The sequence below is a fragment of the Nilaparvata lugens genome, chromosome 3, assembly GCF_014356525.2.
Source record: "Nilaparvata lugens isolate BPH chromosome 3, ASM1435652v1, whole genome shotgun sequence".
In the NCBI taxonomy this organism is placed as follows: domain Eukaryota; kingdom Metazoa; phylum Arthropoda; class Insecta; order Hemiptera; family Delphacidae; genus Nilaparvata; species Nilaparvata lugens.
In genome coordinates this window covers 55,915,094-55,933,976 of record NC_052506.1, presented here as the reverse complement: position 1 = coordinate 55,933,976, position 18,883 = coordinate 55,915,094, and the positions used below count along the sequence as shown (strand labels likewise).

Below are 18,883 nucleotides of genomic sequence, written 5' to 3'. Positions count from 1 at the left end.
CCGGTATAAGTGATACTACACATTAGGCGAAACAATAGTCGGTAAGAATGTTCCCTCTGATCCTTCTCTGTGGTTCCGGTTCGCCCACATGCCTCAGCGAACAGTGTCCACACGTGCGAATGCAAGCCCATACACGTATGCTCACCCGAGGCAAACGTACGTGTGTACACCGTTTAAAGAGATGCATCTTTAAGGTCTTTGGTATGAATATACAATGGGCCATGTCTATTCTATAACTGGTCTAATTGTGCTGCTGTGCTTGCTTCCCTTAACCTTATTTTTAGGTTATAAACAGATTCAGGTTCTAGCTATGTCAGCAAAAGTTTGTGATTTTAAAAGCAAATCAGTTTATTCATTTTTTATAAGAAAATAATGAAAAAACAGAATACTGGTTTATATTTTGCAACTTTTGTTTTTTTAGATACAAAAACAGTGTCGTGAGCAGAATATTTAGGTAAAGTAGCCTACTGATTGAACGCGGCTTAAATCTTTATAAATGTTTTTAATACTATATTGAGTTTTGTTCTCAAGCTATGTAAACAAGTATCATTGTAATTCTTTGTCTATAATGAACAGCATGTAAACGTGAATCATTCCTGTTTAAGAAATAATGTATAAATACTAAGATAGAATAACCTTTAATTTTTTTATATCTCCTGCTAAATTATTTTTATCTTTTCTTTGAATAGGCCTATACGTTATTGATACCATTATCACTAATAAATATTAGTAATAAACCATATTTATTGCAGTTGTATGTTTTAAGACGGAGAGGCAATTATGGAGCAACGTAAGGGCCTTCAAGGCCGTGGCGGTAAAAGCAAGACTCCGCAGTACCCGGCTGACATTTTTGCATTGGGTTCAAAATCATCCAGTGAATCAAAACGAACAACAAGCGTTCATGGAAAGGCATCATCATCAAGCCATTCTCTTCCAGGTAAATTCAAGATTCTTATTCAAATTATTCTTGTTATTAACTTATTTTTATCCACTCAACCTATTTTCTTTTCGATTTATTTTTATTTCATTTCAATTCTATTTTCATCAAAAATAAGCTATTTAAAGAATATTGAAGTTCATGTATTGATTTAATAATAATCAATTACGTTTCTATAGAAATGTTTGTTATTCACAATTATTCAATTCAATTCTTATTTTTAACCCATTAAAGAAAAACAACATTATTTAGCCCGTATCAAAGATAGCCCAATCGATAAATGCCACTAAACATTAATATTTGTCCAAATTTGAACCCAGCACCCGGTGATTATCTTTACTTATTTTACTTCTTTGGTCCTCTCAACAGCCTGGATATCAGGGAATCGTCATATTGATAATTCTTCTCTTAGCTCATTATGCTCATTAATAATAACTCTTGCTCATTACGTGCTTACTAGGTTTTTCATGAAAAACAACAGAACTCATTTAGCAAACTAAGTGAAAGGAAATAGAGAGTAAAGGAATACAAGTCTCATAAAGATTGACATGCTATATATACACAAAATTAGCTTTTGGAAATGGAAATATTTTAAAATAATATCTCTTGAAATTATTTGGTGGCACCGGCAATACTTAAATTATTGAAATAATAGTATTCTTAGACTGGTTACTAACGGTAGGAAATGCATTTTTACCATCACACTCATCTTCATCATGCATGTTATGTCATCAGCGAGAGGCTTCTAACATAAAATAAACAACCTATAACAATAACAAAACTAAACTACTGGAAAATTACAAATTATAATGATGAAAAACTATCCTCCAATTAGCTCAAAGCCTTTCGCTGTGATGACACAACAATGTATGACTTTTTGTGTGTCATGCATGTTCTACGGTTAGTGGCCAGCCTAAGAAACCATAATATATATTTGTCACTCGTCACATCCATTAATGGTGTGACATGCCATTTTGATGAAAATTTTTTGAGGTTAGGTTTTTGTATCTCCGATTTTTTGTTGTTTATTTTTTCTTTGCTGTTCTATTTGAGGTTAAATTATTTCTGTATCATTAAAATTTGAAAATTTCCAGTAGTATATTTAGGGCCGTTTGCACAGTGTAAGTTTAAGCTAAAGCTTAAACCAAATCTGGATTTTTTTTGGTTTAAACTAAAATTCCGTTTGCACAGTATCAGTTTAAAATCTGTATTGAGTTTAAACTCTGGGTAAGTTTAAACCTCCAAAGCAGGAGGTTTAAAACAAATAATTTGGATTAACTTGACATCTGTAAAGATTTGATGGGGAAACAGCTGATAGTAAATTATTTTTCGACGGTTGTTTTTAATGCTTCTGTAGACGATAATAATTACTATTAATTTAGGTTATAGTGAATCATTATTCGAATGTAAAAATAATTGTAATGGAGGAATTGATAGAAGTTTTTAATGCGATTGATAGAGATGACTGCGAAGAAATTTTGAAATCGAGAAAAATTGGGCAAAAAACAAATAATTTAAATTTCTGAAATAAAGAATTTTTCAACTGTTTTGCTTGAGTACAGCAACTGCCAATTTAGTATTTTGATTTGAATAAACCACTTGATAGAAATTAAGACAATATTTTTTACAGCGGTCTTCGATTAGAAAACATGTTTTTAATAACACATAACTGAGATATATTGCTTTCGAGAGATTTCTAATAAATGAGGAAGACCGTAGTAGATTTGAATGTAACAAAATAACTTTTTTCCTACATTCTAAAATATATTTTCTGGTGCCAACTAAACATAAGTTTTTAAAGAATTTCTTGATCGCTTTTCACTTTTTTTTTTTTTTAGAATTGTTTATTGATCAACAAATATAACATAATATATATGGATCGTGTCAAGTTAAAAACTACAAATAAAAAATAAATAGGCTATAATAGGTACAGTCATGCCATGAGAAAATGTCTTAAATTAGTCGCGACAATAAGTTATTCCGTACAAGCAGGCAAAACAAGGTGAGTAGTTCATTCTCATTTTAAAGTTAACATGTGTAAATTTAACATTGCAATATTTGACTATCGAGATATTCCTCTATTGTATAGAATGCGTTACGTCTCAGCAGTTCTTTTACTATTTTCTTGAATTTGCTGCTTGGAAGACTTCTAAATGTTAAGGGAAGTTTATTGAAAAGAATAACCTGCTGGTATTTATGGCTTTTATAAGTCTTGTGCAGCCTTATAGAAGGTTTTATCAAATTTATTTCTTGTGTTGTGATCATGATTTTCTTGCTGTTTCATAAAGTTATCTTCATTTTCCTTCATGTAAATTAGATTTACATAAATATACATACTAGCAAGGGTTGGGACGCTAAGTTTCTTGAAAGCATCTCTACATGACTCGTTGAATTTGAGTCCTGCAATGCATCTTATGGCTTTTTTCTGCCATAGAAACACTCTGCTGGCAGAAGAGCAGTTGCCCCATAAACGGAGACCATAATTTAAATGTGAATGGAAGAGACCGTAGTATGCCATCATCAAAACTCCAGGGCTGACTGATAGTTTAAGTTTACGTAGAAGAAAGGTAACTCTTGATAGTTTTTTACAAAGAAACTCGATATGGTCTTCCCAGCATAGCTTACTGTCCAGCATTAAGCCCAGCAATTTGACCGGCTTCGTGTAGTTTTTTAGGCTAGGATCTATTCTGCTCTTCAAGGAAAATAATATCCTCTCAGTTTTGGTCTCATTAAGACGGAGGCTGTTGGCATTGTACCATATTTTTGAGGTTTTTGTTGAAACGTCAAGGTCATGAATAAGATTTTCCGCATTCGCACCAGAATTGAGAATTGTAGTGTCGTCGGCATACAATATTGAAAAGCATGGTATATTAAAACTGAAATCATTTACGAACACTAGAAATAAAAACGGCTCCAAAACAGACCCTTGAGGGACGCCTGTTTTCACGGCTTTTGGGCTAGATAGTTTATTATTTACTTTTACCACCTGTCAGTAACTGATACTTGCCGCCATCCATAACAAGTGAGGCCTCATCATTTAGAACAGTTTCAGTTGCTTGTCTAAAAGAGGCAGCTTTCAGCGAAGCCTTGTCGTTTATTTCAAGTTTAAAGGTATTGAATTTTCCACTTCATTGATTGCCTGCATGGATGCTCCACTTATAAAATCAGATATGTAGCGCTTTCCCAGCGAGTTGAGGTGTAGCCCGTGTCGTGTATGGAAACGCCGACCTATGTTACTAATATCTAAAAGCCTAACATTTTTGAATTGTCGACAAATTCTAGCTATCTCTAAGTTTGTTCTCTCTATTTGATGATGAATGTTAGAAGAAATTGGAAGATCATATCTACGAGGCACATTCATGAGTATGATATTCACATGCGACAGGTCATATAAACATTTTTTTAAAGAACTTAGAAATTTTTTTGCACCAAATTTTTCCATATCATTTCCTCCTCCCATCAGGACGACCAAGTCGCGATCTGACATATTTTTGCTCTCATGCTCACAGCTTGAAGCAACATCTTCGAATTTAGCACCTGGTTTTATCATTCCTGTCACCTTACAGTCTACTCTTCTTGCCGTGAGATTCACTATATTTTTACCATGACTGTCCGCAAATATTTTTATTTTCTCGAAATTTATTTGACTTGAGCTGTTTCTAATTGCTACTGGGGGTGACGTAGTTTTGTGAGACAAGAAACTTGAATTTTTGAAGTCTCTAACCCGGTTTTTCACAAGACGATGAACTTTGGCCTGATCCGGACGTGAGTTTGACACATTGAATAAACTTCTTCTATTTTGCGAGATACTAGTCATATGGAGCTGCGCCTCGTCCGCTTCTTCACACTCAGTCAACACCTCACATCCCTTCCTAGAAGTCGCAAAAGAACTGGAGAGACTCCCAGGAGCTGGAGTAGCTCCTCCTCTGTTGTTTCCAATGCTCGAAGAATCATTCATGAGATTATCACTTGATTTAATGTACAACTCGTCATACCTAGCTCTCCATTTGTCAGTCTCTATCCTCTCTAAAACTTTCTCATTCCTGAGCAACAAGTTGTCAGCCTCAAGAGCTTCTATTGAAGTAGACATCAGTAGAATTTTTTCTGTAAAAGTTTTATTATCCTCTTTGAGTTTGTTAATAGTTTCCTTCAAATTCTGTATAATTTCATAGGGGACAGCCTCCATTTGCTGCTCAGCCTCCGATGGAGCCTCCTCTCCTGATAAACAATTTACAGGTTCATTTGTGTCAGCAATCCTGCTCTCTGTCTCAGTCTGGACGCCAGTCTCCGCGGTAGATTTATCGGCAAGATTCAATAACTTAATATCGTTCTCGATTGACCTATTAACTGCCGCCTCCCATTCTGTTCTTAGCTTCTTAAGTTCGTCTCTAAGAGCGGCGTTTTCACAATCCTGGTTACCATCGTCTGTATGTTCGACCAGTGAAGAAGACAACTCGTTGACATTGGATTTCTCCTGTTCAAGAACTTGCACCGGTGTGGAACAAAACCCTGTATTATTTCCTTCAGGCTCATATATTGAGCTTTCTGTTAATGATGGCGTAGGTGATTGATTGATCGTTTCTTTTAAACAAGAGCTTTGCTCATCATTCTCATCCTCCACATTAAAGGATGTCTGATGAGTAACTGAGGGATGATTATGTTTTGCTAATACTTTGCTAGTGATTTTATCGATGCTAGCATTAGTTTTTAGGGAAGCATTACAATTTTTGAACAAACATCTCCATGAGACCTGCAGCCCTGTGGCCATTTCCCTACCTTTTCTATAAGAGAAGCCATCGTAAAGAAGTTTTGGATTACCCTTAGAGGTTTGCGTTATTTTCAAGCTGGACATCCTAGAATTCACCAATTTACAATTTTAAGTTTATGGAAACAAAAGATCTTATTCAAAATAAAAGAACGCCATTGTAATACATAAGATATGACAAATGTTAAGAATCACAAATACAGCTCAAAAGAATGAAAGAGATCTGTCCGGAAAAGAAAGATAAAAGCTGAAAAAAACCTACATGTGTGATGTTATGAGATTTAGGATAGATGAAAGACAATTAAAAGTAATCGTTTAAAGTTCAATATAGTTCAGATTCAGGTAACAAGTGCGAAGAATCCAAGTCTGTATTTAGAGCGATAAGCGTAGCACATGGAATCAACAGGTAGATAAGTAGTTGTCTAACTGGTAGTCTATCCCACAATCACTGCTCATAGAAATCTCTGGCTGGTAATCACATCGGGTGTAGATGAAATACAAGTGCATTGATTTTGTTATTAATTAATTCGCCAAATGAGAATAATATTTGTATTATGAATGTTCAGAAGTTATTATTGTAATTCAAGTTTACAAAAGAGTAAGATTTACTCCAATAAATATAGAAGAAAATTGGATTTTTATATTTTTGGAGAGGACGCAGCGATTAGAGGAGAACGGGGAGGAGGGGAAACGAAGATCGCCGAGAGAGCGAGCACGGCGAGGTGAAAGGAAGCTCCTGATAAGAGGTTTAAAAGGTATATCCTACTGGGTGTGGAGATAATAAATTGATATAAGATAGGGAGACGAATGAATTGAGAAGAAATGAAATCCTGATCTTGTTGACGGCACTACGGAACAGCTCTGCAGATGACTGGTGAAACCATAGCCTCAGATTTGCCAGCCATGAAATTCTCCTTCTGCCAGGTCCCCTTTTTCCGTTGATTTTTCCTTGAAGGATCTCTTGCAGAAGTGTGTATCTTGAGCTATTCCTCATAATGTGGCCGAGGTATTGGAGTTTTCTACTTTTAATGGTATTCAGGAGCTCCGGTTCTTTATTCATTCTCCTGAGAACCTCTTGATTAGTAACTTTTTGCGTCCAGGATATTTTCAGCATTCTTCTGTACAGCCAGAGTTCAAAAGCTTCAATCTTTACCATTGTTTCTTTTGTGAGGGTCCATGCTTCTACCCCATACAACAGAACGGAGAACACATAGCAACGCAATAGTCTCAATTTAGTTAATAGAGTAAGGTCGTGACTCTTGTACACCTTACTCAATTTATTGAAGACAACTCTTGCTTTTTCTATGCGGCATCTTATCTCTTGTGTGTTATTCCATTTCTCATTGATGATGGTACCCAGGTAGTTATAGTGTGAGACTCTTTCTATTGCATCTCGATTAACAAACAATTGTACTCCACCTACATTCTCCTTGCTTATTACCATGAGCTTTGTCTTATTAGTGTTGATTTCTAAACCATATTGCGAACTCTTTTCCACCACTCTGTCCATCAACTGTTGCAGACCTTCAATGGAGTTAGCAAACACAATAGTGTCATCTGCATACCGTATGTTGTTCAATCTTTTGCCATTCACTGATATTCCTTCATCTTGATCTTCCAGTGCCTCTCCAAATATACGCTCCGAATACAGATTGAAAAGGATGGGCGACAAGATACATCCTTGTCTAACACCTCGCAAGATTTTCACCTCCTCTGTCTGCTCATCTCCCACCCTCATAACTGCTGTCTGGTTCCAGTACAAATTGATGATGATGTTCAGGTCTCTTGAGTCAATGCCACTGTCTCTGAGCACTTCTATCATTTTATCATGCTGGACACTCTAACTGATTATAATTGTTTATGAGCTCGGCTGACTATATCAGTGGAGTTTACAGATGTTGAAAGTTCAGAGCTGTTATCAGTAGAAACAGAAACAGCAGGCTCTTTTCCCGCGCAGAGGATTGTTGAAAATAGAATTCTTGTTATTGGATAGTATGAATTGAGGTTATGATTAGCAAAATTAATTAGCGAATCACTTTAAGATTCAAGAGTGAGCAGGAGAGAAAATTAATACCTTTCCAAATTAACCACACTCTCGCACCACACTAGCACTTAATATTTATTATATTATTTATTAATAATAAAAAATAGCACTTATTATTTATTAATAATAAAAAATAGCACTTATTATTTATTAATAATAAAAAATAGCACTTATTATTTATTAATAATAAAAAATAGCACTTATTATTTATTAATAATAAAAAATAGCACTTATTATTTATTAATAATAAAAAATAGCACTTATTATTTATTAATAATAAAAAATAGCACTTATTATTTATTAATAATAAAAAATAGCACTTATTATTTATTAATAATAAAAAATAGCACTTATTATTTATTAATAATAAAAAATAGCACTTATTATTTATTAATAATAAAAAATAGCACTTATTATTTATTAATAATAAAAAATAGCACTTATTATTTATTAATAAATAATTATTTATTACAAGAGAAAATTGAGAGTAACTTCACCACAAACCATCACCGGCAGACCAGTCCTGCCAACTCCTTTTATAACCCTACAGCTTACAGCTCTGTGGATTTTGAACAAAAACAAGAAAATTCTAAAATAGTAGCTACATAACCTCAATTTACTGTTGGTTTGTAAACAAATAACAAATTTCCTGTAAAAATCGGCCTTCCTGTATAAACAACGACATTCTATTACCAACTCAACGCTAAACTAGTTTAACTTAAACTGGTGGATTAGTAAATGCACTGAGAAAACCGATTCAAGTTTACACTTTCAGATTAACTTAAACTCGATTAACTTAATCGAGTTTAGCAATCTATACTGTGCAAACGGTCCTTATTGTTATTGATTATTTATTTTATGTTGGATGCCTCTTGCTGATGACAAAACATGTATGATGAACATTTTCTACCGTTAGTGGCCAGCCTAAGTAGCAATGTTTTTCAGTGAAGTTGTCGTTTGCATTGAATCAAGTCTATTTTATAGTTTCAGATCGTAAACGCGATGGCGCACCTTCGTCTACGGCTATTCCGCCGAAGAAGCCGAAACTCGGTAGCGGAGGCGGCAGCGGCAGCAGCGCTAGCCTAGCGTCGTCGGCGACTGCGGCCGGGTCGCACTCGGGTGGCGCGACTGGTCGCCCGTCCGGTGGCGCGACTGGTCGCTCGTCCAGTGGCGGCGTCAGTAGCGCCGACGCACAGTGGGAGGTGCTGGCCTCCGACATCGACGCTCCCGATCTCGTGCCCCACGTCCTCGAGGCCAGTGATCTCGATCAGGCTGACAAAGTGGTATGTATGATTGTGTTCATGGGAGGTTGCGGTGCATGTACGGCTTCGGCGAAGTGAGCAGTAACCAGTAACCACGTGACTGGTGCACCACTACTTGCTCCCACCGAACGAAAATCGAATTCTGGTTCACCGTTTTTGGCGCGCACTTTTGAAATTAATCGTTTACAGAGCGGAGTTGTCAAAATAATAAAGGTGTTATCAATATAATCATTTCAATTATTATATTTATTATCATTAAATCAATAATAATTATTAATTTATAATTTGAAAAAAAATTTAAAATATATTATACAAGTTTGTCCAAGCCAATATTATTTTTTCTACAACTGCGCATAAAAAAGAATTTACATACTCAATTCTCCTCGTAAAACAGCTTATTTCTGAGGAGAATCTACTTTTCCGCTCGCTAACCATCCGCGCATGCGCAGTAGATTTTCTTCACGCTTGATAATCATTCGCGCATGCGCAGAAGAGTTTCTTTACGCTCGCTAATCAGCTGATGGTAAGCAGCTCGCCAAAAAGTCAGATCTTAACCTAAAAAGTCGGTAATTATTGTAACTTCGCCGATATAAGTAATTTAACAGGTTTGGGCAGTTGTAGAAAAAACTTTGTATGCAATTCGTGCGTAATGCTTCTTTATCGCTCTTGCAAAATTATCACGTCCTGCTTCGCGTCGCGTGATAACTGTTTTGCGCGAGCGATAAAGTCGCGCATTACGCTCTTAATACATAAATAGCTATTTCATGTAGGTTGCAACAGACCTTATCAAAAATGTAATGTTGGCTAAATCAGGTGAATACTACCATTTTAGACCTATGTTATCTTATCACAACAAAGCTGGAGTATTGATTAGTTATTATAAAGCACTAGGCTATTCATTTTTTTTCCTTGTAAAGTTTTTTTAATAATTAATGATGGCTCGTGCTGTCATCAATGAAAATTTGAATACTTTTTCTATGCAATTGGTGTTAATGAATAACACGTTTTATGGAATATTTGCAAAATGTTAATAATTGAAGTTTCTTGATTCATGTCTACTATCCAGACATTTATCTGGATAGATCATGGCCTAGGAATAAATCAACAAATTATAGCATTCCGACTAATAGATAAACACATCTTAGTATAGTAGTCGATAAAGCTAAAAAATAATGAAATTACCAGCCAATAATAATAATAATAATAATAAATGTTTATTTCCCAAAAAAACTAAAACTACAACATCAATTACAAAAATATTAGATAAATAACAATATTACATACAATAGTTAGTTACAAAAGATTCCTATAATGTGTTCTCTACTTGTTTAGTTTTTCTGTGTGGAAATTGACCTACTCCACTATGGCGTACCATGTTCTAGAGTAGGTTTTGTTAGTTTTTGTGTGTATTATCAATTAGTTAGTGTTTAGTAAGTCATTAGGTGGTTAGTTGTTATTTGAAATAATGTTTTCTATGTTCTGTCTTCCTTTGCTCATCAACCAATTGTGTACTATTGCTTTGAACTTTCTAGGAGGATTAATCTGTTTAAAGTTTGCAGGAAGTAGATTATATAATTTTGGTGCTAAATGATTGAAATGTCTCTGGTATAGTGCCTTCCTTGCAACACTGGTGATGAGAAGATTCCTGTATCTGGTGTTGTGGTTGTGGTTTCTAGTTTGAAATGTTGTTGGGTTCTTGTGTAATCTGCATAGTATCTCCTTGGAGTAAAGCTGTCTTGCATCCATCACGTCAAACTCATTGAATAGCTGGTCTGATGAATAGCGTGGAGGCTTCTGGTTGATGACCCTCATGATCAGCTTCTGCACCCTGAGGAGCGGTTCAATGTGCAAGAAGCTTGCACCTCCCCATCCCACAATCCCATACAGCATGAGGGACTGTGCTAGAGAGAAGTAGACAACTCTTAGACATCCCTTGTCGACCAGTGTCCTCAGAATCCTGAATCTGTAGATGGTCTTCCTCAGTCTCCCGCATAATTCATTGAGATGATGATCCCAGCGCAGAAAAGAGTCCATAGTAACTCCCAGGTATTTCTGTGACTGTTTCCTGTGAACTGTGTATGAAGTGTTATTCCATTGATTCTTGATTACTATCTCATCTCCTGTTGGCTGTCCATGTTGAGTCGCCGAAAAGGTCAGAAAGAAGGTTTTCTCATGGTTCAATGTTAGCAGATTTTCAGCCAACCAGCGAGACACCCTCTGAAGTCCAGTCTCGGCTTCTCTCCAGGTCATCTCCCAGGTCGGTTCAGAGAACAGTATAACAGTATCATCTGCAAATGTGGTGATTGATCCATTTATTACCATGTTGCATAATGGATTTATGTACAGAAGAAAAAGAATTGGTCCTAGTACTGTAAATCCCCTTTATACGTATGTATATAGAGAAGCAGGCTCATAACATAGACGGACGGCAGAGTCAACAGCTTAAGTTTTTTGAAAAGAGGCCTACAATGAGATCTTTGGTTTTCATTCATTATTATTCTTACTGCCCTTTTCTGAAGCCTAAAAATCTCAATGGACCTACTGCAATTTCCCCATACAATGATTCCATAAGACAACAATGAGAATATCTGAGCATAATAAACATTTAACAAAACGTCAACATCAACAACTCCACGCAATCTTCTTAACATATAATGGCCTTTAGATAATTTCTTACTTAGGGACTCCACGTGCGAGAACCAATTCAGTCTGTTATCAATATATATACCTAGGAACTTTAGTGATTCAATACTGCTTGGTAACCTATTATTATAACTAAAACTAATATCACAGGTTTTATCTATATTGAGTGTAAGATGATTTGCTGAGCACCAATCAGTCACAATATTTGTACTATTTACAAGTAGGTGATCTAACTCTAATGTGGTATTAGCTTTTAATTTTAAACCCAGGTCATCTGCAAACAAGAAACCCTCTCTGGTAGCACAATCAACATTTGAAGGTAAGTCATTTATATAAACTATGAATAATAGTGGTCCTAGTATGGATCCCTGAGGAACACCATACAGTACATCATTGCCACTGGACAGAAATCCAGATTGAAACACAAACTGACTCCTCCCCTCTAAGTAAGATTTAATCACTCTAACAGACTGAATTTCCAAACCATAATATTCCAATTTTCTTAATAACAGATCATGGTGGACTGTATCGAACGCACGACTCATATCAAATGATCTGAAAGTAACAAGAAACCCACTCTCAAGATCCATTACAACTTGATTTGTTAATTTCTGCACAGCCTTACTTGTGCTACACTGTTTTCTGAAGCCAAATTGCTTATCTGACAATAATTTATTTTTTTCGAAATACTCAGAGAGTTGCTCCTGCATTATCATCTCAAATAATTTAGAAAATATAGGCACTATTGATATTGGTCTAAAGTTTGATGGATCATCTTTGGAGCCTCTTTTATGAATAGGTATTACTTTTATTTTCTTCAACTCAGGAGGAAAATCAGAACAGTTAACAACATATTGATTGAATAGGTAGGCTAATACTTCGCATATATACTTCGCAGAGATTTTCAATAAAAGAGAATTTAAGCCATAAATATCTAGACATTTACTATTACTTAGATTATGAATCATTGCATAGACCTTCTCCACAGTGACAGACTTAAAAGAAAAATTACTTTTTGGCTTCTCAACCCTCTCCAAATAATCAGAAGAGAGCAGGTTGCTCTTTGGAATCCTACTGCTAAGGTTTGCTATGTGTCCTGTGAAAAAATTATTGAACTTTTCTGCTGTTATTGAGCACCTTACATTGGTAGATTTTGTGTTAACATTAGACAGTGATCTAACTATGTTCCAAGTAGTTTTACTCACATTCTGAGAACTGAGAATCATGTGACTGAAGTATTTTTTTCTTGCATCCCTAACTGACTTCTTATATTTATTTTTAGAGGAGTTGTACAGATTTTTTAAATGTTGAGATCTGTAAACTTGATAGAGATAATACAACTCATCACATTCATCTTTAAGAGTTTTTAGTTCACCTGTGTACCATTTAGAGTCAGGTCTTGCATTTCTTCTCTTGGGAAAAATTAAAGGAAAAGCAGTGTTAACAGCTTTTAAGTATGTGTCCAGAAAATTTTTGAATTTTTTATCCCTATCTGATTTATAAACATCAAACCACACAACAGATCCAATAAGCTCCAAGAAATGAGATATATTACAATAATTTATTAGCCTAATTTTATCAAATCTGTGATCCATAGAAAGAGGAGCAGGCTTAACTGTTATGTCAGCTTCAAAAAGTAAGGCATTATGGTCTGAAAGAGCTGTATGAATGACATCTACATTGTATCTACTACCGTGTATATTTGTTAATACATTATCTATACAAGATCCTGGATTTACTATCCCTGGTCTTGTGATACTATTTATGGTAGGACTTAAACCAAAACTATCGAGCATACTGCATAGTTGTGTTTTTTCTTTATACTCACGATCAAAATTTACATTAAAATCACCACCAATAATTATCGAAAAACCTCGTTTAAAAATCAACAGAAGAATCTCATACAAACAATTTAGGAAGGCAGTGAAAACAGCATAATCATTGTTATAAGGCCGGTAAATTGAAACAGCTATTACTTTTTTTTCTGGGATCTCAATGGCACAAGCTTCACATACCATTTCAGTGGATAATTTGTTTACATCTGTAAGATCGTTGATGACAATATTTTCTTTTACAAATAAAGCAGCTCCTCCCCTGCTCTTATCAGATCGACAAAAATAAGATACAAGACTAAATCCCGGAATTGATATACAATTCATCTCAGTATCTCTGAGCCAATGCTCAGCTACTGCAATAATTTTCACACTATATTGAGTCGTTAAAAGAGCAAGATCATCAATCTTGTTTGTCAGGCCCTGTAAATTCCAGAACAGAAATATATCTGTTTGAGGTTTTGGTTTTCTAGTTTGAATTACAGGTATTGGTAGGCCAATTTGTTGTGCATCCAGGCTGAAGTTGTTGACCATACTATGACCATAATCAACCTCATTGTCATGAGCTAAAAGTTTAAATTCAATTCTCCATTTGAAAGTCCGGAAGACAAAGCGTCCAGACAGGTAGGAACCACACTTATAGTATCCTCAGAGCCTGCAATGTTTATTATTTCAACTCTATGCAAATCATAAATTGATGATCTATTCAAAGTGGGAAGAGAGAAACAAGTTTGTTTCGCATTGAGAGAGTCACCAATTAAGGTACAGATCCTTTTGACAATTCTCATTTTCCCTTTTTTATTAGTGTGAAGACCGTGCCTAGTATGTTCAACAGCAGAAAGATCCCATGTCTCTAGCAACATAGCATTCTTAGAGATAGTTTCCCTCAGATGGTCATTGAGTGATTCTATCAAGATATTCACAGATGAGGTGGGCGGCATGTCGTATCTGTACGGTACAGTCCCTATCAGTAATTGGTGTGGAGCATGTAACGGAATTTTGAGATTCATTAATATTACAATTTGGTGGTGAATGGTTGTGAAAGATAGGAAGTTCAATAATTTTAGTTACTGAGTTGTCTGTTTTTAGATAAGCTTTACAGGTACTAGACAGGCAACGCCATCGAACATCACCCAATACAGTATCACCTGCTCTTCTAAAGGAGAAACCATTGAAAATCAGTTTGGGGTTTTTCTTATTGGTCAAACCAAGAGAAAAACTATTCATCCTTAATGAATAATACCGGCTATATCAAGATATAATGCAATACTGAATAAAATTGGGTTACTTGAATTACCCAATTATTTAACCTATCCAATTATAATTGCAACTATAATATTATAGGAATTCTACTAGAGTCCCATAAATTCTATAATACTAAGAAGTATATTATCACAAGTTTCCGTGTAGGGAGACAGTTCACTGCAAAGTTTTATTTAGTTTTCAATTAGCCAGACAGGTTTATTATGAATCAATAACAATAGAAGAAGAGTAGGATAAACTAAATATTGTCATTCGACTAGATACATTAGATGTTCGAACGATTGAAGGGTAATTTCAAACACGCTGTCAGGTGATAAGATTCGCCGGGCCCAAGGTGACAAGCAACAGGTCTTATCACACGATCCGATAGCAGTCTCAAGACGAGGGAAGCAATATCACTTGAACCGGAACATAGGATACTCCGTAGCATGGAAGATACAGTCTTTTCGGAATCAGACGAAAATAGGCAATGCGTTGCAACGAATATTGTTGATGCTATTTTTACAGACGCTTGCAACACTTCGCACAGAGCACGTTCTACGTCAATATGTATACTGCGTTGATACAGAGTAGTTCTGTATCCGCAATCTTACAGAAAATGGAGAAGAGTGACTCTGTCAGAGATGACTATTATTCTAAGGATGATTATTATTCTAAAAGTCCATTTGTAATCCAAGGCTTAATTTTTCTTTTTGTGTGCGATACTCTATTAATAACTTTACATTCTTCTGTGTATTTCTTCAGTATTTCTATAATTTCCTTCAAAGCACTATCAGCGCATTCCTGCAGGTACACGGAATTCCAGGTCTCATTCGTTAGTGCTAATGAAAGTTTATTATAATCAATACTTTCATAGTAGTGTTTTCTTCTGTTGTGATTGTGTTCCACCGCATCATATTTAATTCCCAGAATAGTTATGAAATGATCTGTGATAGAATTTGGGAAAACTATTGGTATTATATCTTTTTTAAAGTTTATCAGAATATGATCTATACATGAAGCGCTATTATTTCCAATACGAGTTGCCTTCTTTATACAATGTAGGAATCCATATTCACTGAGTAGATTATCATAGTCTTCCAGTTGCCTGTGCTGATTTGGTTCTTTTGTGTTGATGTGTTGAAATCTCCTAGAACGATGTGAAAATGCTTTCCATTATCATCCAAAATCTGCCTCAGATCAATGAGAAATTCTGTTAAGTCCAAGTGTGATGGAGATCTATATAACGCTGTTATAACAAACGTATCTTTCCCAATTTTTAAATGCATATTCAAACAGTTGGCTTGCCTAACTGCAATTTCTTTTATTTCGACAAAGTAGTCGGATTTGACATAGATTATTACTCCATCATTCTGTAGAATATTGTTTTCTGTTTTGTGGCAGGTATAATTATTAATTGATTTCAAGGAAACACCTCCAGCGATCCAGCATTCCGTTAAGACTATCACGTCGAAATCCACGTTCAGGTCTTCCAGTTGAATAAGAAATTCTTCAAAATTTTTATTGTAGCTTCTGATGTTGAAATTGATGATTTTCAAGTTGAAAGGTTGGATTGTATTGTTGACATCTTGTGAATTTGCAATCGAAAAGTCTTCAATGTCTAATAAATCCAAATCCTCCATCAAATCAGCCATTTTTGTTTTTGTGTTTATAATTATTTGTGTGCCAATTGTAGATATCCTTGTCCTCGACTGATTGTATTTTTTGAGTTAATGACAGCATGAGATCTTGCTCTCCAACTGTTAAGTATCTGAATGAGTTGGTATGCCTACTAAGTGCTACTATTATGTGCTGAATGCTATTGTAAATCTTGAGTGGTTTAGTATTTTTCCTCACTAGGATAACATCTCTAAACGTTAAACCCTGAGCTTCATGTATAGTTAGTATTGTTAATGAGCCAGCGGGAGCCTTGTTTTTAACAGCTTCCAGTACCATTTGTTTTTCTGATTGCGTGAATGTGAGGATTAAAGTTTGTGGTTGTAGGTTGTGAGGTTCTCCGTTAGTTATTGTTGGTTTAATTGATCGAATAATTTTATTTGTAGTGCAGATATCATTGTAGTAGTTAGACAACAGACAGCACACATCCATTGGACACCTGTTGGTTACTGATTGGAAAGAATCCGGATCCGCGAAAACAGAAATATTTTTCCAGACTGCTGGTAAACCACTTCTCTCGATGTAAGATATTTGTTTTGAGTCTCCAACCAGTACTATCTCGTTTGCGCCTGTCAGCTCAGAGACGAATCCCACGAAGCCGGCGTGCATAAGGACAGCTTCATCAATGAATACGCGCTTATATTTTCTGTGGCAGCCATTAATTAGAAACGACGTCACGGTTCTGTAATTTGAATTGATGATTGAGTTGAATTCATTTCCGTGTTTCTCCTGTATAGTTGATCTTATTCCTTTGATTGCGGCTCTTGTTTGAGTTAGTATGAGGTCTTTCATTGGTCGATGTTTATCAACAATTAGATGTGTTTTTCCGCTCCCTGGAACTCCATCAATCCATCTGATTCTTGGTATCTTGCATCGAGATATATCAGTTTTCGAAACAGCATCCAACAGTTCCTCATTAAGCATCACTTGAGTGTCTCGACTAACCATAATATATTTTTCATTGGTTCTAAATCTGCGAGAACTGTTGTCAAATGATACGTAAGCTCCGCCTCCCTCCATACTGAATCCCATTCAATATTTTGAAGTAGTTGGTAGAAATAGAAATATATTTATTAGCCGATAAATACTTAAAATAGTACAGTGGGCCATGTCACATATAAACATCTCAATATAAAAAAAATACAGGTTATAACATACCTATAAACATCAATCAATAATTATAACACAACAATTCTCGTAATTATATAAATATATCAGTCAGCTTGGAAGAAATTATTTATAACATCACAAGGGAGATCAAAGAACTCTCCAACACTGTACAGTGGGTTCTCTAAAAGCATCCTTTTCACTTTTGTTTTGAAAACAGATATACTCAGATTCCTGGAACACAGCGGTAATCTATTGAAAGCTCTTATTGATAAAACGTCAGATTGACACTGCAATTTTCTCAATCTTACATAGGGAACATCCAAATAATTACTCTGTCTAGTGTCGTGCCTATGCATTTCTGATCTACACTTCAAAGTATGCAACTCATTTTTTACTTTTATCAGAAGAAGCATAACATACAAACTGAACACTGTCATAATATGTTGTGATTTAAAAAGAGGACGACAATGCGCATAGTAGTCTGAACCAGTCATTATTCTTAGTACTTTTTTTGGAGTAATAGAATTCTTCCCACATTAGCTGCCCCTCCCCAGAGAATAAGCCCGTACATCATTACACTCTGGAAAAACCCAAAGTATGAAATCTTCAAATACTGATGAGGAACAAGATTTTTCAGTCGTCTTAACAGAAACACCACCCTGCTGAGTCGTCCACACACCCAATCAATGTGACTTGTCCAAGTTAGCTTGGAATCCAACATTATACCAAGGAGTTTAACGGTTTCAATTTCATTCGTCACGTTTCTCAGATTAAAAATCATTGTCTGCGTTTTCGCTTCATTCAAAGAAAGGTAATTAGCCTGGAACCAAACCGATACATTCTCATAGGCATTGCTCATCTGGGTCCTCAGCAATTCCAAATCAACATTACTGGAGAACAATGATGTGTCATCAGCGTAGCTTACAATCTGGTTTTCCATGTATAAAGAAATATCATTCACCATTATGATAAACAATAACGGGCCGAGTACCGAGCCCTGTGGAACCCCATACTCTATATCACGCGCATGAGAAAAACAACACTAAACTGTCTGCTTGCGATCCGTCAAATAAGACATCAAAAGCCGATTAACTGAACCCCCAACACCATAGTAAGAAAGTTTCGACAACAATATACTGTGGTCAACAATATCGAACGCTTTACTGAGGTCACACATGGTCACACCTGCAAACCCTTTCTTTTCAAAGCTATTGAGAACATTTGTAACAATTTTGTTGACAGCATCTGTAGTTGATCTACCGGTTCTGAATCCAAACTGAGACGACGAGAAGAGACCCTTCTCTTCGAAATATTTCCCTAATGATCTTGTTATCACAGTCTCAAATAAGAAGGAACATTTTCAATTCATTA

The 18,883-nt window shown here is 35.5% G+C and overlaps 1 protein-coding gene across 1 annotated transcript in view; it reads left to right on the top strand.

Annotated features, from left to right (window-relative positions):
* The first annotated feature begins 263 nt into the window (after positions 1–263).
* The window catches only part of LOC111058536 (integrator complex subunit 1), a 137,513-nt gene continuing 118,893 nt past the window's right edge, over positions 264–18,883 (top strand). The window contains exons 1-3 of the mRNA XM_039422840.1: positions 264–454; positions 753–937; positions 8,731–9,029. Of these exons, the coding sequence (XP_039278774.1) occupies positions 781–937; positions 8,731–9,029 (456 nt within the window). The 5' untranslated portion in view covers positions 264–454; positions 753–780. The remainder of the gene's footprint in view (positions 455–752; positions 938–8,730; positions 9,030–18,883) is intronic.